We start from the raw sequence: 23,076 nt of genomic DNA, 5'->3' as shown, positions 1-23,076 counted from the left end.
TTTTAAACACACCAAGGCACTCTAAATCCTCTGACATTCATGTTATGCTCAAAGTATTCAAGTAATACTAAACTTAAAGCAACAGAACAGACAACAACAAGGTTCAAATCCCTCCCTACTCAAATTCAAACAGATTAAGGGACTACCATGTACTAAACTGGACGTTAAACAACAACACATGGGTACCTGTCATCTGACACAAGCTCTAGCTGACTGGTAGGAGAGCCCATGCTGAAGGAGCCCTGATTGGTGATGAGACAAGCTGCAGAACCCTCTGGACAAGATTTGTCTGGACGGTCTGAGAGGATGAAGAAAGACATTAGATGATGTAAGAGATTAAAGTAAATTCCTGTATAAGGCCTAGTAAGACATATCACATGGGAAAAAAATGAATATAACAGTAATGCTTCAGTTAGAGCAGCATTTCTCACTGGTATGGTGGGTAGGCATTATGTCACACGTATCACAGCATAACTTAACTTTACAGTGTCAAATAAAAAAACAAAGTGGGACAATTTGAAAGGGCTGATTTGCGGTGATGAACCTACAAAGCATTTTCAGTTGATTCTGCAGCTTCAATCTGCAATACAGTGAGTTTCAGTTCACAGTTTTAGGTCCACAACCTTACTGTTTTGTTTCACTATCTCCACTGTCAGAGTGTTGTTTTTGACTGAAACAGCCAGTCGTTTTTGGCAAAACAGGAAAAAAGCTCTAAAAACCCCTGAACATTATCTTAGCACTCAATAATGGGCCCAAAAAAAAAATTGAGTATCTGGTGAATTACAGCAGCAGATATATTCCTCAGGAGCTGAACAAAACCCAAAACGAAGCTAAAAGAGAGTGAATATTAGGCTTGAGCAATACGAACATGTAATTGAAGCCATGTTTCTAACTGACAAATCCACCGGTCGGATGTGTAAATAAGCTGCTGTTTGCTAACAAGTAAACAATTTAAACTGTGATCCAGTGTTGCAAGACAAAGACACAGGTGGTTTAATTTTTGTAAAATATAAAATGAGACGGATTATTTTGCACTTTTATAAAATGTTTCATTGATAATACAATGATTTACAATCTATCAATGAAAAACCAAAGGGCTAGTTTAAAAAGCATTAAAAAAATAATAGTCCTCCTTTGTCAGAGAGGCATTTTAGTAAGCGCATGCATCAACGTCCAAAACATTTGGTCTATTTTCACATCATTAATGGGTAGAGAATGTCATGCACAAAGACAGATTTTTGTTTTCAGCTAGAAATGCACATTGACAATACTTTTTTTCCACCCCCATTTCTAGCTTTGTACCCTCAGTGGCCATTACGGCTTTTACACCACTTGTGTGCTTTCATCCGATTGGGAAATGACCTCAAAAAGGCTCAGCGTTATTGAATCTATTCAGACGTCCATTTCTCATCTACCACCCCTCAGATACTCACTAAGACTGCGGCAGATGTTGATGTAGAAGTCAATGGCGTCATCACCGTCGTCCACCAGATAGCCATCGTTCACTTTGATCAGAGGGGTGAGGTCATGCTTCTTACCATCTGAGTCAAACACATAGCATGGTACCTGGACAAAGAAGAGGCCGATAAGTACTGCAGTATAGACATATTTATAAATCAGCTATCTCTATTCACAGATGAGACAAAGGGTTAAAGTAGATGATTGTATACAGGCTATTAAAAATAAAAGGAAGCCTTCCTACAAACTTCATAAGAACTGGTGTATTAGATTGTGTTTCGGTGTAGCAACTGCTGATTAATGTGCCCACGTTCAGAAAAAATCCCCAGTAAATTGTAATAAATCTGTCATACTACACTCTCTCTGAAAGCAGTAACTTGTAAGGTTAAACTAAGTAATTTCAATACTTTTGGATGCAGCGATTCAGAGATGTTTTTGAAATGATAGTTTTAATTAACAGGTCATTTTTTAGTTAGTTTTCATTTTGAAAGATGCTCAAGAAAGTACATAAATATCTGTCAGTACACGAATTTGTAAATGTGACTGAAAATGTTTCAATATGATAAAAGTATACATTTTTTCATTTTGTTGTTCAATTGAACAGACATTGATCTTTTGCACAGATACGTGCTGCTGAAAGAGCAACTATAATTCATTTCACACATTCTTTCAATTAGTCAAAGTTTAGCTCAGTGTGATGTGATCATTGCGAGAACATGTGACAGTTTCTGCACCGTAACATAGAACTAATAAGCCAGAGACAGATAAAGGAAGAAAATAAGACGTTGAACCCTAATGCACTCTTGTGAGGATGTTTGCACCATCTTTTTCTTACATTATTCAAACAAATTATTAAATCAAATAAAATACCACAAGCATCCTCACAAGCGTGGGAGGACAACTATCAGTTTCCTCTCCAATACGAGCATCACCTTAACAGACCAAATGACAGTTTCATTCTTTCACATAAAGCAGCCTTGCGTGTGAGTCAGCCGCCCCTCAGATGTTCCACCACATACCTCTTTATGTGGCTTGAATTTATCTTTCTTGCAAGCAGTGTAGGTCTTCCACTCAAAGTAATGCACACACTGTGAAACGGCAACAAACTCTGGAGTGCCCTGCAACAGACAGAGAACAGACAGGAACATGAGTAAGAAGGAAAATTTCATGTTGATACCGCTGACAAACACTCTAAAGAGCTGCGTACTAAGTAGCTCTGCTCCAGACAAAAAACAAAGCAAAAGAACAAGGCATAGTAATTTACAATACAGAAGGATAAAAGGACAGTTTAGCTTGTGAGCTGCTTTATTGTACCATCGTTTTACGTGTCATTGTTTTTGTTATAATATAGAACTTTAAGGTTATATATCAGCGCTTATTATTGCCCACATTTATGGCTGAGTGCCACCCATCATTGTCACAATCTGCTGCTGCAGCTGGAGTGTGTGACAGGTCAGTGCTTAGTCAAGGGCTTCTCAAACACTTACTGGGAGAGGAGAGCATTTTTTATTCCCAGAACCAATCCTAAACTCCACACTCATCGACTTTGAGGAATTCCTCTTAAGTGTAGTGAGGGTTGAAGGCAGTCCCACTACCAAATCATCACGTTTATAAGCGCTCTAATGTGGACTTCTTCACACCATTATGCATCCTTTCTGTGATCCGGTGTTTCTAAGCAGCCTGTGGTGTCACAATATCGAATAGAATAGAATAATAGAATAATACTTTATTGATCCTTTACAGGAAATTATATGTAATGGCAGCATGTTAACACGCAGACAACCCATAAACCCAACCGAACACCAACACTGACAGTCATCAGTACGATCATATACATAGTATATGAGTTAGAAATATTATAAAAGTTAAAACACATGCACGACATATAACTTAAAATATTAATGTGAATTGAAAAGGATGATTGCAGCTGGTAGGAAGCATTTCCTGCTGCACTCAGACCTCCGCTGAGGGGATGAATCTGTGGCTGAAGGTGCTCTGCTGAAACACCTCCAGACTGTGTCGTGGGTGAGAAGCATTTCTCATAACAGAGTTCAGTTTCCTGAGCATTCTCACCCCAGCCACCTGTTGGACTGATTCCAGCTCAACACCAGTAGTGGAGCTCGTCTTCATGATCAGCTTAATAAACCAGTTTCCGTCTCTGGAGTGAGCCATCTCCCCTCAACACACAACCCCAAAGAATAATGGACCGGCCACCACTGTCCGGTAAAATGTACATAGAAGAGGACTGCTGATGTTAAAAGATCTTAACCTTCGCAGGAAGTAAAGTCTGCTTTAGCCCATCTTATACAGGGTGTGCAGAATTATTAGGCAAATGAGTATTATGACCACATCATCCTCTTTATGCATGTTGTCCTACTCCAAGCGGTATAGGCTTGAAAGCCTACTACCAGTTAAGCATATCAGGTGATGTGCAGCTCTGTAATGAGAAGGGGTGTGGTCTAATGACATCAACACCCTATATCAGGTGTGCATAATTATTAGGCAACTGAATTTCCTTTGGCAAAATGGGTCAGAAGAGAGATTTGACAGACTCCGAAAAGACAAAAATAGTGAGATGTCTTGCAGAGGGATGCAGCACTCTTAAAATTGCCAACCTTTGAGGTGTGATCATCGAACAATCAACGTTTCATTCAAAATCGTCAACAGGGTCGCAAGAAGCGTGTTGAAAAAACAAGGCGCAAAATAACTGCCCGTGAACTGAGGAAAATCAAGCGTGAAGCTGCCAAGATGCCATTTGCCACCAGTTTTGCCATATTTCAGAGCTGCAACATCACTGGAGTGTCAAAAAGCACAAGGTGTGCAATACTCAGGGACATGGCCAAGGTAAGAAAGGCTGAAAAACGACCACCACTGAACAAGACACACAAGATAAAACGTCAAGACTGGGCCAAGAAATATCATAAGACTGATTTTTCTAAGGTTTTATGGACTGATGAAATGAGAGTGAGTCTTGATGGGCCAGATGGATGGGCCCGTGGCTGGATCAGTAAAGGGCAGAGAGCTCCACTCCGACTCAGACGCCAGCAAGGTGGAGGTGGGGTACTGGTATGGGCTGGTATCATCAAAGATGAGCTTGTGGGACCTTTTCGGGTTGAGGATGGAGTCAAGGTCAACTCCCAGTCCTACTGCCAGTTTCTGGAAGACACCTTCTTCAAGCAGTGGTACAGGAAGAAGTCAGCATCGTTCAAGAAAAACATGATTTTCCATGCAGGACAATGCTCCATCACACGCATCCAAGTACTCCACTGCGTGGCTGGCCAGAAAAGGTCTTCAAAGAAGAAAAAATAATGACATGGCCTCCTTGTTCACCTGATCTGAACCTCATAGAGAACCTGTGGTCCCTCATCAAATGTGAGATCTACAGGGAGGGAAAACAGAACACCTCTCTGAACAGTGTCTGGGAGGCTGTGGTTGCTGCTGCGCGCAATGTTGATCATGAACAGATCAAGACACTGACAGAATCTATGGATGGCAGCCTTTTGAGTGTCCTCGCAAAGAAAGGTGGCTATATTGGTCACTGATTTGTTTTTGTTTTGTTTTTGAATGCCAGAAATGTATATTTGTAAATTTTGAGTTGTTATATTGGTTTCCCTGGTGAAAATAAATAAGTGAAATGGGTATACATTTGTTTTTTTGTTAAGTTGCCTAATAATTGTGCACAGTAATAGTCACCTGCACACACAGATATCCTCCGAAGATACTGAAACTAAAAAAGCCCCACTCCGACTTCCAAAAATATTCAGCTTTGATATTTATGAGTCGTTTGTGTTCATTGAGAACATAGTTGTTGTTCAATAATAAAATTAATTCTCAAAAATACAACTTGCCTAATAATTCTGCACACCCTGTACACTACCTCCCTGTGTCTGAAATGTGGACCAGACCAGCTCGTCATCCAGCTGCACTCCCAGGTACCTAAAGCTGGAGACAACCTCTACTGGCTCAATATTGTGCCCCATTCTTCCTTTTTATACAATTTCAAGCCTTAATATAGTCCCACACCCAAGCCCTACTGCTGCGTGTCAATCAGTAATATGTGTGAGCATTAAGGGCTTCGGTGTTTGGATGGAGACTGGGATTGGACTCCTTCCTTCTTTCACGTTTTACCAGTCATTCCAGAGAGTCAACCTGGCATCTTTTAACGTCACAGGCAAACTATTTCAGCTTTGTAAAAACTCTTTTGTGAATTATAATCCTGATATCTGGTTTTGTGTGATAACCTTTGCTGAAATAAGCCACTGATTGAAACTATGAAGGAATGACAAAAAAGAACATGTTTGGCTTCTGAGCTACTTAGTTAAACTTTTCATAGCACTGACCCGACTAGAAGGACAGGTCTATTCTTGGCAAAGATTTTTTACTTCTGAAAGTTGGGTAGAAAGAATTGCACTTAGAAGAGGAGAAATGACAGACTAAGGCCATTTTAATATGCAATTGGAAGAAATCTGAAATTATGTACTTTTTAAAAAATATTCAAATCTGTGAAGTACCTGAATATAGACAAGTAAGCAAGGTACAGTTCTGCTGATTCCAGTTATTAGTACAGATCATCTGCATTTTGCTAATATCACTTCTTCTTTTCAGCATCTGATGACTTTTGAAGACTTTTGTGAAAGCCACTTTCATTTCTCCTCTTCATATTTATGTACGGTAAATGAAAAATCTCCCTCTGAAGCAGAAAACTATTCTTTGTGATCAAACAGGAAATGACAAGTTAATGCCAACTCAAATGAGCGACCCCGCAGAAACCACACACACACAAAAGCTGAAGTGAGCGGAAATATGTATCAGGTGACTGTCATTGTTCTACATTATTTTCATTCACAGCTTCACGGACATGGAGGCAGCTGACATCAAATAAACAGTTTTATATTTTTTGTTTGTTGCAGTGAAAGAGAAGCTGAATCTTTGTTTCAACACATCAGCTTGGTATCTGTTCATTTTTTCCGCGCATCAGACTGCACTGTCATTGCAAGTCATAACATCTTTAGGGTTGCGCCACAGTTTAAGTGGTGGTTCAGGGTGGAACTCTATGCTCCTATAAAGCTTATTATTTTGCACCTTTGTACCAAGCTGGAGAGTCAGCAATGATATGCAATAAGCTAGGTCTTTACTGCATTTTAAGACAGCTAGAATTCTCCTGATTAAAACCTGTTAACACCGTAGACAGTATATCCTTAAACACGCTTTATCAAGACCACTGATCTTCCAGGTCTATTGGTAAAAAGGAAAGCATGCAGTTAAAACTCTTCCAAAACAGACTCTATCCTCTCACTGTGTTAGCTGTCCAAATTTGAATTTGTTGACTATGAAATAAAATATAGTAAATAGCAGAATTGGGCACTGCTGCCATATTGACATTACAGATAATAATGAATGCACAATATCTGTGAATTTGTGCGTATAATTATGCAAAAATTATTATGCTGTACCACTCTCGTGCAGCTGTCACAAAGTTACTAAATTTGACAGTAATCGACTTAAAATACAGACACCACTGGTGGCTGGTTAATTTTATTCACTGGGGATCTCCTCCTTACTATTATCCAGAGAGGACAGGCTACTAAAACATGCCAAACAGACATTAAATAGATACTGCAAAATTATAATGAAATAAAATTCTGTATAGCAATCATCAAAAAAACAGCTTTCAAAATGTATTTGGCTTATTTCTTTGGAAATACATATACCTCCTGTGTGACAGGCTTTGACAAAAAATATGTGGTTTTCAAATTTGTTTTGATGCATAGTGAAATTTCTTCTTATGTTTCTATGATGTTTCAAATACTCTATGTAAAGCATCAGACTGGAGCATTGTGCCAAGGCAGGTTTCCTCTGAAGGACAGCAAAGTTTACTATACTCCATTCTAAAGGCTCCTCTTATTTCTCTATTTTCAGCCACCTCCTCTCCTCTGTCCTCCAGCTTCCTGCCTGTGAGACCAAAAATTGATCTTAGGATATCTCAGTTACTAAACTGCATCTCAAGGAGAGAGGAGGCTTGCCATCAGACTATGAACAAGGATGCACAGGTGTATCCTAAATTGTATTATTTAGTTTTAATTTTAGATACTCTTTTCATACAACCCAGGAAGCTGCAGTTAGAGTGCATGGTTAACCACAATAAGACGACTGTCGAGCAGATGGGGTTAAAGGCCTTGCTCAGGTGCTTGAAGCCCAGAGTTTCCATAAAATATACCTTTTGTCAATGTCTTTTTAGCACCCATGAATTATAAAAGATTCATGGCACACAGCTGGACTACACAAAACCTATTGGAAGTGGGATTAACAAATGTGTCCATTCAATATTTATCATTTGACTATAATACATATAATAGATTTATAACACTCTTTATTTGTATAGTTCCCTTTTGTGTGTCACATCTGAACTATTCTTCACAGCACATGTGCTTGTGTGTGTTAAAATAAAGTATGACATATGTACAGTCTTGTCATATAAGTTGGTTTTTGAATTGAATAATCAGAAAATACAAACATTAAGTTGTCATAAACACAATTCTGTTTATGTGACAGATCATTAAATATAGCAGCAGGCTGTAACAAAACTACGAACAGGTAATTCATCTCTGCCACATGTCACATCTGATTGATGCTGCTTTAAAACAACAGCTTCAAGACAAGAATGCCTCATTTATTTAAATTCCTGTTGCCTCCTTGTCTCTCTTTCTCACACTTAGTAGCTACTGAAAGACACAGCTAAAATGTAAGTGGGTATCCAATCAAGCACTTGCCAACTACAGCCACTGGTAGAGAGCTAGAGCTCCTGCTGCACAGCACATTCAGCACAAACCAGGTGTTAGCTCACACACAACATCAATCAATTATTTCAACATTTTCAATATACTCCCATAAACCCTGCTCTTGTAAGAACATGAATCATGTGTCTAAAAATATTTAATGTTGTTGCTTGTGAGCCTTACCATGGTTTTCCCACACTGGAAGCTGATGCTGGTCTGAATGTTGTTGTTGCTTCCAGGACATTTTTTCGTGTTGTTGTAATCCAGCACGGTGTCAGAGAGCCTCCGCAGGGACAAGTCACCTGTATATTTGACACGGAAAAACGAGTCACGAGTCACTTTAATTGTCATTGTTACGTTCAACAACGAAATTGGGAGCTCTCTTTCGGCACAATTACAGATAAAAACAGAAACACAAATACTGTTTTAACGAGACTGAGGTGTGACAAATTACCGCATCGATAAAATGGATATTAATAGTAACTACAATAAAGAAAGCAGCAGCTTCTCTTGTTTTTACTTTCATTTTCTTTCCACCCTTTTGCTGTATGCTTTATGGATGAAATGTATTCGGCGCTACAGAACACCAATATGCTGCAAACAAGAAATGTTTATCGACAAAACATAGAAGCAAAAAAGAACAGGATATGAAAAAGATCTGTCAGTTATTCCAATAAACATTTCGGGCTGTTCACCCCCGTAAGTATCTGTAGCAGAAAATTTGACAGACTAATATCTTAACCCACCAACTTCCACTGACGTAGTGGGTCAACATAAACTCTGCATCCCACTCCCAAACATCACACATCCCCTGTGCCATACTATTTCGATCACAATGTCAGCGCAGAGGCTTCATTAATCATCTCAGTGCACTTGAAAAGAAAACCAACATCAGTGGGAACAGTCTCTGAAAAACTGGCAGGAAGTTAAACAAACACAACAGGTCAGTCAGATGACATGCTATGAAAACACCCGATGTCTGTAAATGTATCACCACATCTGACAAGCTGAAGCTGGCTCTGTTGCATCAACAAACAAGAGAAACAAATTGGATCAAATAGTGTTCAGAGCGACTCAATACGATCTCCTTTCTAATGAAGTGTGTAAATGTTTGTGTATAACTGACAAGCTCATTTCTTTCCTTGTGTTTTTGTATTTAAAATGCTTCAAAAACAAGGACATATTTCTTTTATGATTTCGTTCATTTGAATGTGTTCTAAATAAAACTTGCATTAGATCTGATGTGTGTTTTTGTGCTCTCTGAACCCTGTGATATGACAGACTGCTATCACAAGATAGCTGTAAAGGAATGTAATTGAGCAACAGCCTGACCTACTAACACCAAAATCTACTGTACACCAGGGCAGTCAGTGTGTCAAAACTGTTCAGACATAACACCACTCAAGTCTCTGCCTGATGCAGTCTTTCAGGTCTTGTAATGAACATTTACAGTTTCCATTTGTCATATTTTATCACTATTATGTCTAACAGCTGACTGACAGACAACTGACAATACTCAGTAACCTTTTCTGGTTGTAGCTCTAAAGCAAACACTTATATTTGTGTGCCAAATGTGAAACAAGTATAGATTAGGAGTTGGCTGATCACAATTACTGAAAGTCAAGGAAACCGGTGATGTTTGCTGAACAGATGTGCATTTGCAGTAAAAAAACAAAACAAAACACAGAGTCCAACACAAGGCATCATTGAAATGCCCTAATTCACCACATATACTACATATGCACTAACAGTCAAAAGACTTTGTGTTCTTTAGAAACTCTAACCCAATCCAGATGGTTTGGGAGGAGACAGACCGCAGAGAGAAGGCAGAAGGACCAACAAGCGTTCAGCATCTCTGGGAACTCCTTCAAAACTGCTGAAGAACCATTTCAGGTTCTACCTCAGGAAGCTCATGGAGAGAACGCCAAGAGTGTGCAAAGCAGTGATCAAAGCAAAGGGTGGCTATTTGGAAGAATCTAAAATATAAAACATGTTCTGACTTTTTTCGTTTACTACATAATTCCATATGTGTTCATTCATAGTTTTGATGTCTTCAGTGAGAATCTAAAATATAAATAGCCATGAAAATCAAGAAAAAACATGAAATGAGAAGGTGTGTGCAAACTTTTGACTGGTAGTGTATACCACATCTAGGTATTTGCTATTTAAATCAGATATTTTTTATAATTTCTTACAGCACATTACATTTAAAGGTGAAGTCTTTTGTTGATTAAAGGTGGAGTCCATGTTTCTGGAGAAAGATTTAGCTAGGCACTAAATTTAGTGCATCTAAATGCAGATTTAAATGCAAAGAACATGCTGAAATAGTGCTGGATTATCAGAATATCACTGGCTTTACTTTTAATCAGCAACCATTTATTGTGTGAATAATTATTCAAGTGAATTAATAAGTAAAAATATAATCCACAGCTTTGCTTTGTTTCATGTGATAGCAAATTAATGATCTTTGAATTAGGACTTTGGAGCTGTTAGGGACAAAAATCAAACTTTATGACGGCCATTTTTCACTACTGCCTGCAGTTATTTAAGAAAAGGGTGAACAATTATTTTTAAATGCAATCAAAGTCATACATGATACAAAATAACTGTTTGTTCTAACCTTGATTCCAGATATTCTTTTAAATAGCGGAAACAAAAAAGAAACAACAGACAAGAATGTCGGTGTATCAATGAACCACATGCGGCTTCTGAAGAGAGCCATGCAGACGGCATGACTCATGTCTCAAACCAGCAGGACAGAGAGAGGGAGGAGCATGAGATTGGCTCCTATTTGTGTTAGTGAGCCTTTATGTCCGATGATGTGTTCTTGGGTCATGTGATAAGTCAGCTGGTGTGATTCAACCCCAGCTCATCTGACTGCAACTTGTTTGCTACATCTTGCTTCTTTCACTTTCCAGAAGAGATTTTCTCCATGAAAAATAAGTAGAGTTTAATGAGGACATATAAAATAAGATGGAAAAACAGCAGCCCACCAACAACAATAAGCAACACAGCACTTTGTCAGTGTCAGGAATCTGAGTCAGATGACACTCTGGCTGAGAGCTACCAAACACCAATTTGTCACCGGGGGAAAGGTCGCAACCTCAGACTGCAGGACAAGTTGTTGTTGTGAGACTCTGAAATAACGCCGTCTGGCAGCCAGAAAGGTCACACAAAATCTAAGACGGTGACATAACTAAAGTTGAGAAACAGCCTAAAACAATAATAGTAAGCTTTTTTTCCCTCGGAAATCTATGTGACAGTAACTAATAGCATGTGACATTTGGATTAAGGGTAACACAACTTTCAGGCCAGCAGTGCTGGTTTTGACCACCGTGAAAATGTAGTCATGTGTAAAACCACATGTTCAAAGTAATCAGTGATAGAATACATGAGGAAGCATTTAATGAGAAGTTAGCGACATTAATATGAAGAGATGACTTTTTACATTTTCTGATGTTTTACATTTCCATCAGTGTGTTTATTCATTCTTCACAGAGTCTTTATCTTATAAAACAGGAAAACTGAAGCAGCACATTGGTTCCGTGGGCTAAACTCATCTCTGATTAGAAGTTTCGAAAACACCGGGGCGCTCCTCAGCAGGAAGCCCATCGCTTGGAGTTGCTTTGGACCCTGCTGAGGGAAAATGTGGAGCAGAACCACAGATGAATAAATCTGATTGATGTGGGAACAACACATAGAAAAGCAAGCATTCACGCAAATAAGACAAGAAAGAAATAAGACATCAAAGAAAGAAGTGATACTCGCCAAGAACGCAGATCAGGAAAACAGGAGGTCAAGACAACAAGGCCGTCAATATATTAGTTGAGATTTGTGTCTGGTAGATTTGGAAACAAATCTTCAGCATTTCTGTCAAATGTGACAACTTTCAATTACACAGGGGAAGCAACTCGCAATTATTTTTTACTATATATTAATTTGCTGCTTATTTCCATTAATTGTTGAGTCTAGTAAAAAAAAAAAAAAAAGGCCCTCACAAAATGTCTGTTCAATCCAACCCACAAATATTTTGAGTATTATCATACAATACAAAGAACATCAGCAAATCTCAATATCTGAGAAGCTGAAAACACCAAATGCTTGATATTTAAATCAAAAGATATTAATATCTGGAATTTACACACAATAATTTATTTAAGCAAGCTTAATGTTCTTCAGCTTGACTTTTACGTAAATAACATAAAATAAAACTACATTACAGCTGACTGCAGTTAACAATTACTCTAATTATCAGTTAATCTCCTCACATATTTCTGATCAATCATCCTGTCACAAGTTCTGAGAGCCCAAAGTGACATCTTCAAATGTCTTATATTGTGCAAAAAAACAATCCACAATACAAAGATACTTGATTCAAAATTATATTAACAACAGAAAATCAATAATTACTCACATTTAAGGAACTGAAATCAGCAAATATTTAGCAAAAAAAGCAACTGAAACTATTAGTCATTAAATATGTTGCTGACTAATCTTCTACTTTTTATTTTTGGACATGTGATTCGACATTCACTGGATTTGTACGATGTTGCTAAAATTCCTTTGGTTTACAGGACATGAGATGTAACAGTATTTCCTTGCTTCCAAAAAGGGGGCTTGAATGTTAGCATCTGAGAGCCACAAGTTTGTCTGATATTGAAGAATTCAGGGGAGGTGGGGGGCTATAGATACAGACGCTGAGACACGGCAGGCTTTTCAGGACAGAGATGTGGATGTTGCTGACAGGCAGCAGCAGCAGCAGATTCAGCCTCATCAGCACAGAGATCAGATCTCTAATGAGGCTCTGAAAGACTAATCCATCCAGCATCAGTTCAATTAGCATAGAGAACCCCAGTTGTTGGCAAGCGCATTTTGTGTATGGTTGATGCAGTTTTTCACTGAAACAGCAGCAAAGATGGCCCTTCTCATTCTTAGTCACACTGCATATTTATATAGTAAAAAGCTGATTAGCTGTGTGGTGATAGATGCAATTAAGAATCTAATAAACCCACGGTGGCCAACGTGTCAAACGTGCTTCTCTTGAAAGTCTCCACACATTCAATTCACATGTTTTGTAATCGTACACTCACATACATTTTGCAAATATTTTGATAAAACAATTGTTGTCGGTATTCTGCAAGCAATAATGGCAACATTCACTCAGTGCAGCTTCTCAAGTCAGGGTTTTTCCAGCTCAGAATGAGATTTTGAGAGATGACTGTGCCGGACTAGCAGCATGATCGGTCCACATTAGGTAAAGACAAGTCTGTGTTAGCTTGTTCAATAGAAATACATCCATCATGCCTGAGGAAAAGTAAACCTCAGTGGATAAAGAAAATGTCTGTTGTTATTCTAAATTTATTATTACTCATTTGGTGCTTGTGATTGTCTTTTGGTGCAGCCTAAATTCTCTTAGAGGATGCCAAAAATTCCCGTATGCAGGAAAAACTTTGCAAATGTGAAGACTTTTAGCTTTTCTTTGTCTGGATACTTGATAGAGTGTTGACTGAAAAACACATACCACTGGAATACACTTCATTGAGCTGTGGCAAATTTGTATGGCCATTCTTCACTACGTAGTGAAACTTTAAAATCAAAACGATTAAAAGACTAATGGAGAGAAAGAAGTACACAATGAAAATGCATCATCAAAAGTAGATAATTTTAAAAAAAGAGCGCAAAGATTTTAGACAAATAAATGTATTGAAATGATCTCAAAAATGTCCAACTCAAAACTTTTGATTTAATCTCCAGGAAATAGTATTCTTATAAAAAGCAATGAAAGCATATTTAATCAAAGAAACAGTTATTGTTAAGACAATGAACAGCTGTCAGTAAGAACCCTCACTCTACAGCCAGCCATTACCAAACTAAACCACCACGAACACATTTCCATTTAAGCTGCTGACAAAATGTCAAAATGCCAAACTGTAACATTTTACAGTTCAAAACAAATTTCATGCCTCACACAGCAACAGACTATATGGGGAGGGAATGACCAAAATCTGACCTCACAGCTAAATGACAGCCCCTAGGATGCAGATTATTCTCCAGCAGTGCCCATAATGAGCTGTGAAATTCTCTGTTGTGTGATTGTCATAGGACTTATGCCACTAAAACATAAACCTCGTAATTAACAGAGCAGGACTATGGGTCAACATGTCAGGCTTTGGTCCACAGCTGCTACAAACACACTTTTCCCGAGCAAAGCAAAATCAGGCTTCATGCCAGACAGACGACTGCAACAGCTTCTATTCCACAGAGTTGGTCTGTGTTGGGGCCAAAGGTGGAAAAATGATATTTTAAGCTGAAATCTGCACCTTTACAGGGAAGCTGTAGGAGGCAGCTGAAAATGAGAATTAAAGTACAGCAAAGACAGCACACCTGTGGGAATCTGAAATGTAAGAAATCTTGGAAAGGGCGCTGCACAGTAGTTATCAGAGAGTAACAGTCAGGAAGGGTCTCTCTTTGATTAGAAAACTGAGATACAGCCCATGCCAAAAAAAAACATAACAAGAAACCTTGCAGCTTTCTCTCAAGTTGTGCTTGTTAACACTGTTCCATAAAGACTCCGAAAGTAGCTCGATAAAGAAACATATATTCCCTCACACCTCATCTGACATCTGCTAACCGTGACATCAGCAACTCTTATTTATTATATTTGATTTGATAGCCTCTTTACTATGACTATCTGCTCACAGTAAATCCACCCTTAAATAAATAAGTAGGAAGCTATCACACCTGGCTGATAAGATGTGTGATATAACACTGTGTCCTGGTGTTCCACTGTACTCACCGACAGACTCTTTGACTTGTGTGGTGAGGTCTTGAGCGCACACAGCGACTTCAGGCCCACAGCTGGTTGACGGTGAAGACTCACAGAGCTTTAGCGTGTATTTTACTCCATGATCTTGGTCTATAGCCTCCCATTTATAACTGCAGGACAAGGAAAATAGAAATAAAGTATATAACAAAGGGAAATCCACTTGAGTTCACATTATGCCTCAGTCTCATAGTTTGTTATCAGAACAAAAACACAAATGTGGATTAACAAATGGTTAACAACTGTCACCTAACCACTATTTTCACCATTCATTATGAGCAAGGCAATTGGTAATCCCACAAACTGCCTGGAAACAGTTTCAAGTGCCAATGGTGATATTCAAACTGCTTCTTTTGTCCATTTAAACCTACTGACAGCTTACAGTGGTATAAAAGAGAAAGTCTGTGAAGCAGCAATTAACAAAAACATACTCAGACTTGCTGGATATTTTACTGAAGTCATGAAGTGACACTGTCATTCTATAAATGCTGGGCAGCAATTCTGATAATAGTTTGAACGGTATAGGCCATTTTTAAAGCAAAACCTGGCACGAGTTGTAAGCTACTATGTCATATTACAGATGAAACTAAATAACAGTAGAGCTGAGACAGCTGGTCAAACTTTAACTACCAACAAGTTTTCTCGAGCTTTAAGTATTTCTTCAAGTAAAAATGCCAAACGTTTCATTATTTCATGCTTCTGAAAAGCAATTGTTTACCGATTTTCATTTGAATATTTTTGATGTTTAGACTGTTTATTCAACAAAACATTACCTGAAGTGTCCCTTTGAGTAACTGTAATGTAAAGTACTTACTTTTTTCTTCATATTTTTAAAATGCCACTCAATTAATCATCAAGAAAGTGGTCACTAGGCAAATTCATAATGGAATAAATAATTATTTGCAGCATAGATTAAATAGATAGATACTAGATTAAACTTGCATATTTGTACTTTTCATTGTATGATTTTTACTCGTAGTAAAGTACTTTTCAGTGCAGTCACAGTACTTTTACTCATGGAAAGGGTCTGAATACTTCAACTATTTCTCTTGGTAAACAGCCTCGTCTAAGATCGTTAAGTAAATGCAGCCAAAACAAGGAAATGATATGCAGTCAGTCTGAACCTACAGGTTGAGTTTCTTGGTTATCATTGCTGCCTGATTGCTGAGTCAATATTTGAACAGCAGTGTCAGGGCTCCAGTAAAGGAGAACAACACTGTATTTAGGCAATACTGAGTGAGCTTAACCTCAAATATTCATGCTGTTATTCTGTTTGGAAAGGCTGCTTTATATACACATTGCCATACCGCTGACCTTTTCGCAAACTTGTCATTTGACGTTGCTAACATTTAGCATTAGCCAGTTTTGACACCGTTAGCAGTTAGCTCGGCTAGACTTTTAGCTTCATTAAAACAAACCGCTGACTCCTCTGGCTCGAAATAATAAGGAGCTTCAGGGTTCAAACAACTGTTTCATACGTTAGCTAGTTATAACAAATCAGGAAGCACATTTTCGAAAGCTGAAAACTACTTTTTCTTTTTATGTTAGCTAAACAACTGGGCTAGCATACACTGTTCAGAGCGATAACGTTGGACAGAAGCGAAGATCTAAAAGTTGATATTGTGACTGAAACAAAGAGCTGACTGATTGTCTGTGAGCTGATTTTAGCAGCAGCTGAATGCCAAAGGTCGTGCGATAGCGGGAGAGCATGTCTGGTAAAAACATCACCTGACATATTACTGAATCAAGTTAGAGTTAGTTTGAACATTTCTTTATACAAGAAGATGAAACGCTGTGGCCTTGAACGGTTTTCTGATGTGTTCGTAGCTGCGGCGCTGGAGCCGGAGGTGTGTTTGTTACCTGCAGAGGTCCTGGTACCACGGGCTGCTGTCCCCCTCCGCTCCGGACCGGACCAACAAACATCCCAGACACGCCATGAACCAAAGAGCCAGCTTCAGAGGCGCACAGAGGGTAGATTTACCCGGAAAGAACATGTTTGCTGTGTTGGATAACGTCTGAGCAGCCTTAGTGAGACGACATGATACAGCAGAGCGGTTCTGCTCCGGACCAAATCAGTAGGAAGTGACTGCACCACATGACAGAACATCACATGACTCTCATGATGGGGACTGTGGAGGCGTTCAAGGACAGTGCGTAAACTGGAGCAGCTTTTTCTTTCAGTCATTTAACTTGTATTTAAAGTACACTAAGGTGGGAAGGTGAACCACATAATGTAGCTGATTAAGACAATAAAGGACAAATATAAGTAACCTGAGTAAAAATAACGACAAAATACATTAAAAGGCAAATGAAATAGTTTGTGCTGTATATCATATGGTACTTGGACGCATCATTTCCGATGCTACAGAGCCAGGCTCTTTGAACTTCGGGAATATTTAGCCCTTAAATAAGCCTCACACAGCAATCCTCTTCTAATTCTGCCACTTTCACTGCTGACCCTTTGGTAACCTTAACCCTCTACAGCATTATGCATTTATTACAAGAGTCTGTTTAAAGGCAGGCTTCACTGTGAGAGAATGCTGTAACAGAGCCTGAAAGTTACAGCTCAGGGTAGAAATTCGCACTGAGGTTCTTCAATGGCTCAGGTGTTATATCGCGACATCAAGTGGTCATGCTGGAGCACCACAAAAACTTCCAGTGCATATAAAACAGAAGATACTGTTCATTACAGACAGCTGTCTAATCAATGTTGAATTTTTACGTTATAGTCACAACTGATATGTATTTGTTCAGAAATTTGAACTGACTGTCTCACCAAACACTCTTCTTTCATACATTTATTTCAAGAATTCATACTGAAGAGTTCCTAAAGAGCTTTGGAGTTTTAAAAAATATTTCTTGGGCATTTCTTCATGGCATTTTTGGGGGTAAGGCGTGATAAGAAGATAAAAGAGATCACCACACATTAAAAATTAATGATTTATAAAAAAAATAATTTTTAACTAATTTTTTTCAACATTTTACTGTTAGTGTATAGATTTTTGGTTCATTTTGTTAAATTACAGATAACTAGTAAACCACAGAACAAAAAAAATCATTCTTTGACAAAGGCTAAAATTACTTTATTTTTACTGTTATCAAGTACAATCAGCAAAAATATCATTACTTCACAGATATTTTCTCTTATTTGGAAAAAAAAACCCTACATAATAATGATTTCTAAAAATGGTAAATAACTTAAATATTATCTTACAGATCTTATATGTTTTGTTAATTCACAGATGATACTGTCTACATCAGAAAATACGTATTTTTGCATGTAGTTATTTTCTTTCATTTTAACAGCTTTTGCAGTTTCAGAACCTCAGAGTATTCCACCATTTAAGGAAAAATATTTTTCTAGCTGCAAGGCTGCCAAATGTGGTTTTTATGACTTAAAATTATTTATTTATTTTTTTTAACTTTTCTGCACCTGATGTATTATTTCCACTCCTCACAGTCAAGAGGAGGCCAAGATGTTCAACCTTGTCCTGGCACTCATGCACTATGAATGGATAATATTAAGTAAAAGACCTCAGTATCCTGAGCATAGCTACTCTCTGTGCTCTGATGTTCACACTGAGCTGAAAGGTCATCATCACTGGAAGTGATCACACCTGTTCAGACGCCTGATAAAACTCCGGACTGCCAGAAATCAATCAGAAGCTTCACAGCTCCTCTCTTTTTAAAAAAACGATGCACACCCTGCATCATGTGGCTTCTAGTCTTCATCTGTGTGTCAACAGGTACAGAATAAAACATTCAAATTACAGATACTTTTTCCAAATATGGATTTTTGACTCTTTCTTTTTATGCAGTGGGTGGTTTTCCTGTCGGTCCAACCCAGCATGCTGCGACTCCTGTCACAGGTTGGTGTTCATTTACACTTTTTACATTTGCTACAACATATTGAATCATTTTTGAGGAATTCCTTTAATTTGCATAGGTAACCTTACCGTTACTCCTATGGGTGCCGTGCTGCAGTCAGCCTCCAAAGAAACTTTAAAAGGTACATTGTTTAGTGTATTTCTACAATGAAATCTGACAAATGAAATGACATGATGATCGTTAACGTGTTTCTCTGTTTCAGTTGGTGCCAGTTCATTAAATGAAACCCGCAATGAATCTAGCACTGCTCCAGGTCTGTGTTTACTGGTTTTTAAGACTTTCTGAGATTTGTACTTTGAAATTGTATAATTAAACATTTAGATTTCTGCAGGTAAAGTGGCTTTAGTGCTCAATCCACCACAGACAGACAGTGCAGAGACTTTAGAAGGTAAAAGTAAAGCATTTTCCAAATTCAAATAATAATAGTTTTCATAAGTACAATGTGAAGTGACTGTTTTTGCTCTTTTATTGTCCCAGACCTTCAAGAAGGAATGTTGGTCCAAGAGGGAGACATTTTGCTCTCAGTAAGATGTTTTTTTTTCCCCACATGGGATCTTTCTGCATGGAGTTTGCATGTTCTCCCTGTGCATGTGTGGGTTTTCCAGCTTCCTCCCACAGTCCAAAGACACCCTGAGGATAACTGATAATTCTAAATCACCCTAAGTCAGCTGGGATAGACTCCAGCCACTGCGACCCTAATGAGGATTAAGCGTTGTTTAGATAATGGATGGATAAAGTAATTTGTGATCATGAGAAGGTTCTGGATGTTGAAACAACTGCAGAGTTTTTGTATTTCAAACAGGTGTATTAATCCTAAACATTCTGTCTACACCTACAGGAGGACAGGAACGCTGTGAAGACCATATGGTCAGACGCCACTGTCCATTTCACCATCAGTAAAGAACTGGGTGGGTTGTTGTGGATCAAACCTGGCAGGACGTTTGACCATTGGGTGCAGACGACAAACCAACTTCTGAGTTTTCACCCCAACAGCTCACCGAGAGTCAGAGGTCTACGCTGCCTTCAAGATGATAACAGATGCCACATGTATTCGCTTCCAGAAACACACCAATGAGCTGAACTACCTGAAGATACAAGACGGCAAAGGGTGAGACAATTTGAGTAAATCGGAAACAGGTCTTAAAGAGATGTAGAAGATATTACAACTGGATTGCCTTGATGCAGGATCATAGATTACCTAACAGGTCCAGGTGTAGTGACCCAGAATTATAATGTATGTACCAGACAGACTCGCAACACTCAAAATGAACGCAAAAGAAATGTAAAATGACCAAAATGCAACACCGAAATACAGAGATGTAAATTTACCTCAGAGAGACGAAGTTAATAATCTGAACCCCAAAGTGATAAAAATGTGACACAAAATGACCAAAATCAAATGAAAATGACCACAAAGATGTTTAAAATGAGACAGAAAATGGCCAAAATGGGTCAAAAAGACAAAATGACCAGAAAAAGAGACGAAATTAAATGCATCCAATGCATATATTAGAAACCACAAAACGGAATTTGGGCTCCAAGTTGAAACCTTAAGAAAAAGTCTACAAACCTGCACCTGAGTATGATTTCAACAATAGTCATCAACGTATGAAAATGTTGAGAAAAAATGACCAAAATTAAATGCAAATGCCCATAAAGAGATGCAAAATGTTTAAAATAAGAGAAAATGACCAAAATGGTACAAAAAAAAAAAAAAACAGATGCAAAGGGACTCAAAATGACCAAAGTCAGACAAAAAAATCATAACAAGTCACATCTGTGTGACTGTCGGTGTCTTGATCCTATGTTGGACAAAACATCTGTGCTCAGGGGTCCATTGTTTTATAATTCCACTAGTGCCCTGAACAAACACTCCGTCCCCTGTAGTTGTAGTGTTCATTCAGAAGTCAGAAATATAGCCAAAAAGAGCATCATAAATAGTCAATAAAATCATTTTAACACATTTTAATGAGGCACAATAAGAAACGCATGCAACATATTCAGTTTTGATTCTGGTTGTAAGTCTTCTGTCTGAGACTTGATATTCCACTGTCACTGTTTGTATTTTATTATTGGAGTTACTGAAACGGTCGTCAGTACGGGAACTTTATACACTGTTCCAAAACAATGGAGGTGACATGATATTTGAGAAATTCATCTTTTAAAAAAAAAAAAAAAAAAAGTTTCTCAAAATCTGGGCAAATAAATCTAATTCAATGGCATGCCTTGGTACCACTAGAAGATGCCATATTTTTTTGTTGTTGTTTTTAATTTGAGTGAACTGAATGTTTGTCTCACTGTCTGTGCTTGGCTCTCCAGCTGTGCATCGTATATTGGCTGCCGGGGAGGAGTGCAGTCGGTCTTTTTTGGTCCAGCATGTAGTGTGGGGAACCTTTGTCACGAGATCATCCATGCTCTGGGATTCTATCATGAACACACGCGAACAGACCGGGATCAGCATGTCACCGTGAACTGGCAGAGCATCAAACCAAGTAAAAAAACAGACTTTAATCCTGATTAACTGTAGGAAAACATTGTCTGTGTCCAAACTGTTTGCATACTTAAAGCTGGATTTATCTTTCTGAGGAGTAGAAACACTGAGCACATGCAGTGTTTTGGGGTTAAAGGCCACCAGTATGTGCTTATTCAAACATTGAAAGGTGGTTTAGATTTGGAGGATTTCAATTATTATCCTTAGCAGGCCTTTATTTTGTTGCCAGATTACTGATCCACCTCCATCTCTTGACAAAGTGACACATTAAAGATCTCAAACCTCAATTCTCTGTGACAAATAGAACACACGCTTCAGTATTGTAGTGACTCCAAACTAAACAAAGAAGTCACTGAGAGTCTAAGTGAGGGAGCATTTGCACTGTTGACTCACTACACAAACGACAAAGCCATTTCCATGTTTGACTGTCCATATTCACTTCAGTTAGATTAGCAGTCAACAAAAATCCGCTCTTCCAACTCACCCCTTCTCCATGCAGCCGCTGTGCTGAACAGGTGAATATAATGCCATTCAATCACTCATACCCCTGCTCCTTGACCACCCCCCACCCCCCCAACATGAGTGAAAGATGTCAAACTGACAGCTGATGCCAATACAAACGCAACCAACAACATCTCAGCATATGGCATCTAGAAGTACGTTGTGTGAAACGTTTAGATATTTTCAACTTCCCAAGACATGTTAACAATTTGTTTTTGTTTTTTTTCTGATTTAAAGACAAGAAAAGGAACTTCAAGGTGAAACGTGGAGACACTTTCAACCTGCCATATGATCTAAACTCCATAATGCACTATGGGCAGTAGGTTTCACATTTATTCAGAGTACCAAAGTATAGCTTCGTTTTGCTTATATGACAGACTAATTTCATCTCCTTCCTTGTTGGCGCAGGTATTTTTTCAGTGTAGATGGAAGTCCGACTGTGTTGCCCAAACGGAGCGGAGTGAAGATGGGTCAGAGGACTCATCTGAGCCAACTGGACGTACAGAGACTGAACAAACTCTACCACTGTGGTAAAGACCTCTTAGCTACTGCCTGTCACCAAATGTTTCACTTGACTTCATTTTGCCCAACAACGCTAACACACATTTCTTCTTTCAGACGAGCGGATGAAATAGCAGAAAAGGCTTTTGGTTACTAGCTGACATTTGTTGGTGAGATTTAATAAAAAGGGTAAAACAAAAAAAATCAAATGCAATCGTCTGCTTGGAGTGTCTTTCTTTCTCCACTTGGATAGTATGGAGTCACAGGAGTGTCACAATAAAAGATAAACCTGTCAAAAAATTAGGAAATAAATGTGTAAATATAAAGTGGAATAATAAAGAAATCTTTTTTTAAAAAAAATCAGGAAATGTGTAAATATAAAGAGGAATAACTAAATATTTATTTCCTAAAGAATCAGGAAATGTGTAAATATAACGAGGGATGAATAAATAAATCTGTTTAAAAAAAAATCAGGAAATAAGTGTGCAAATATAAAGAGGAATTAATAAAAAATAAATCTGTCAAAAATGAGGAAATACATATGTAAGTATAAAGAAATAAAGGTAAATGTTGTCTTTGTTTTTTCCATGTCATTGCTTTTTCATTTTGTCATTGCCATCTGGACTGAGCTGTCAATC

General features: G+C 38.2%; 2 protein-coding genes across 3 annotated transcripts in view; one reads left to right on the top strand and one right to left on the bottom strand.

The window, feature by feature from the left end:
* The window catches only part of igf2r (insulin-like growth factor 2 receptor), a 54,459-nt gene extending 37,298 nt beyond the window's left edge, over window positions 1–17,161 (bottom strand). For both annotated transcript variants that reach the window (XM_051960653.1, XM_022192725.2), the window contains exons 1-6: window positions 16,918–17,161; window positions 15,031–15,170; window positions 8,418–8,536; window positions 2,478–2,576; window positions 1,434–1,566; window positions 187–298 (exon numbers count right to left, since the gene is read on the bottom strand). In XM_051960653.1, the coding sequence (XP_051816613.1) occupies window positions 187–298; window positions 1,434–1,566; window positions 2,478–2,576; window positions 8,418–8,536; window positions 15,031–15,170; window positions 16,918–17,051 (737 nt within the window). In that variant the 5' untranslated portion in view covers window positions 17,052–17,161. The remainder of the gene's footprint in view (window positions 1–186; window positions 299–1,433; window positions 1,567–2,477; window positions 2,577–8,417; window positions 8,537–15,030; window positions 15,171–16,917) is intronic.
* Window positions 17,162–19,436: 2,275 nt separating this feature from the next.
* On the top strand, window positions 19,437–22,729 carry LOC110950261 (hatching enzyme 1.2-like). The gene is made up of 6 exons (XM_051937038.1): window positions 19,437–19,469; window positions 19,784–19,853; window positions 19,939–20,053; window positions 21,265–21,437; window positions 22,175–22,256; window positions 22,346–22,729. The coding sequence occupies exons 1-6, from the start codon at window positions 19,437–19,439 to the stop codon at window positions 22,593–22,595; spliced, it is 723 nt and encodes a 240-aa protein (XP_051792998.1). The 3' UTR covers window positions 22,596–22,729.
* Window positions 22,730–23,076: the final 347 nt, after the last annotated feature.

The sequence above is a fragment of the Acanthochromis polyacanthus genome, chromosome 16 (genome assembly GCF_021347895.1).
Source record: "Acanthochromis polyacanthus isolate Apoly-LR-REF ecotype Palm Island chromosome 16, KAUST_Apoly_ChrSc, whole genome shotgun sequence".
In the NCBI taxonomy this organism is placed as follows: Eukaryota; Metazoa; Chordata; class Actinopteri; family Pomacentridae; genus Acanthochromis; species Acanthochromis polyacanthus.
Note: the sequence above shows the minus strand (reverse complement) of the source record. Positions and strands in the feature narration are given on the sequence as shown.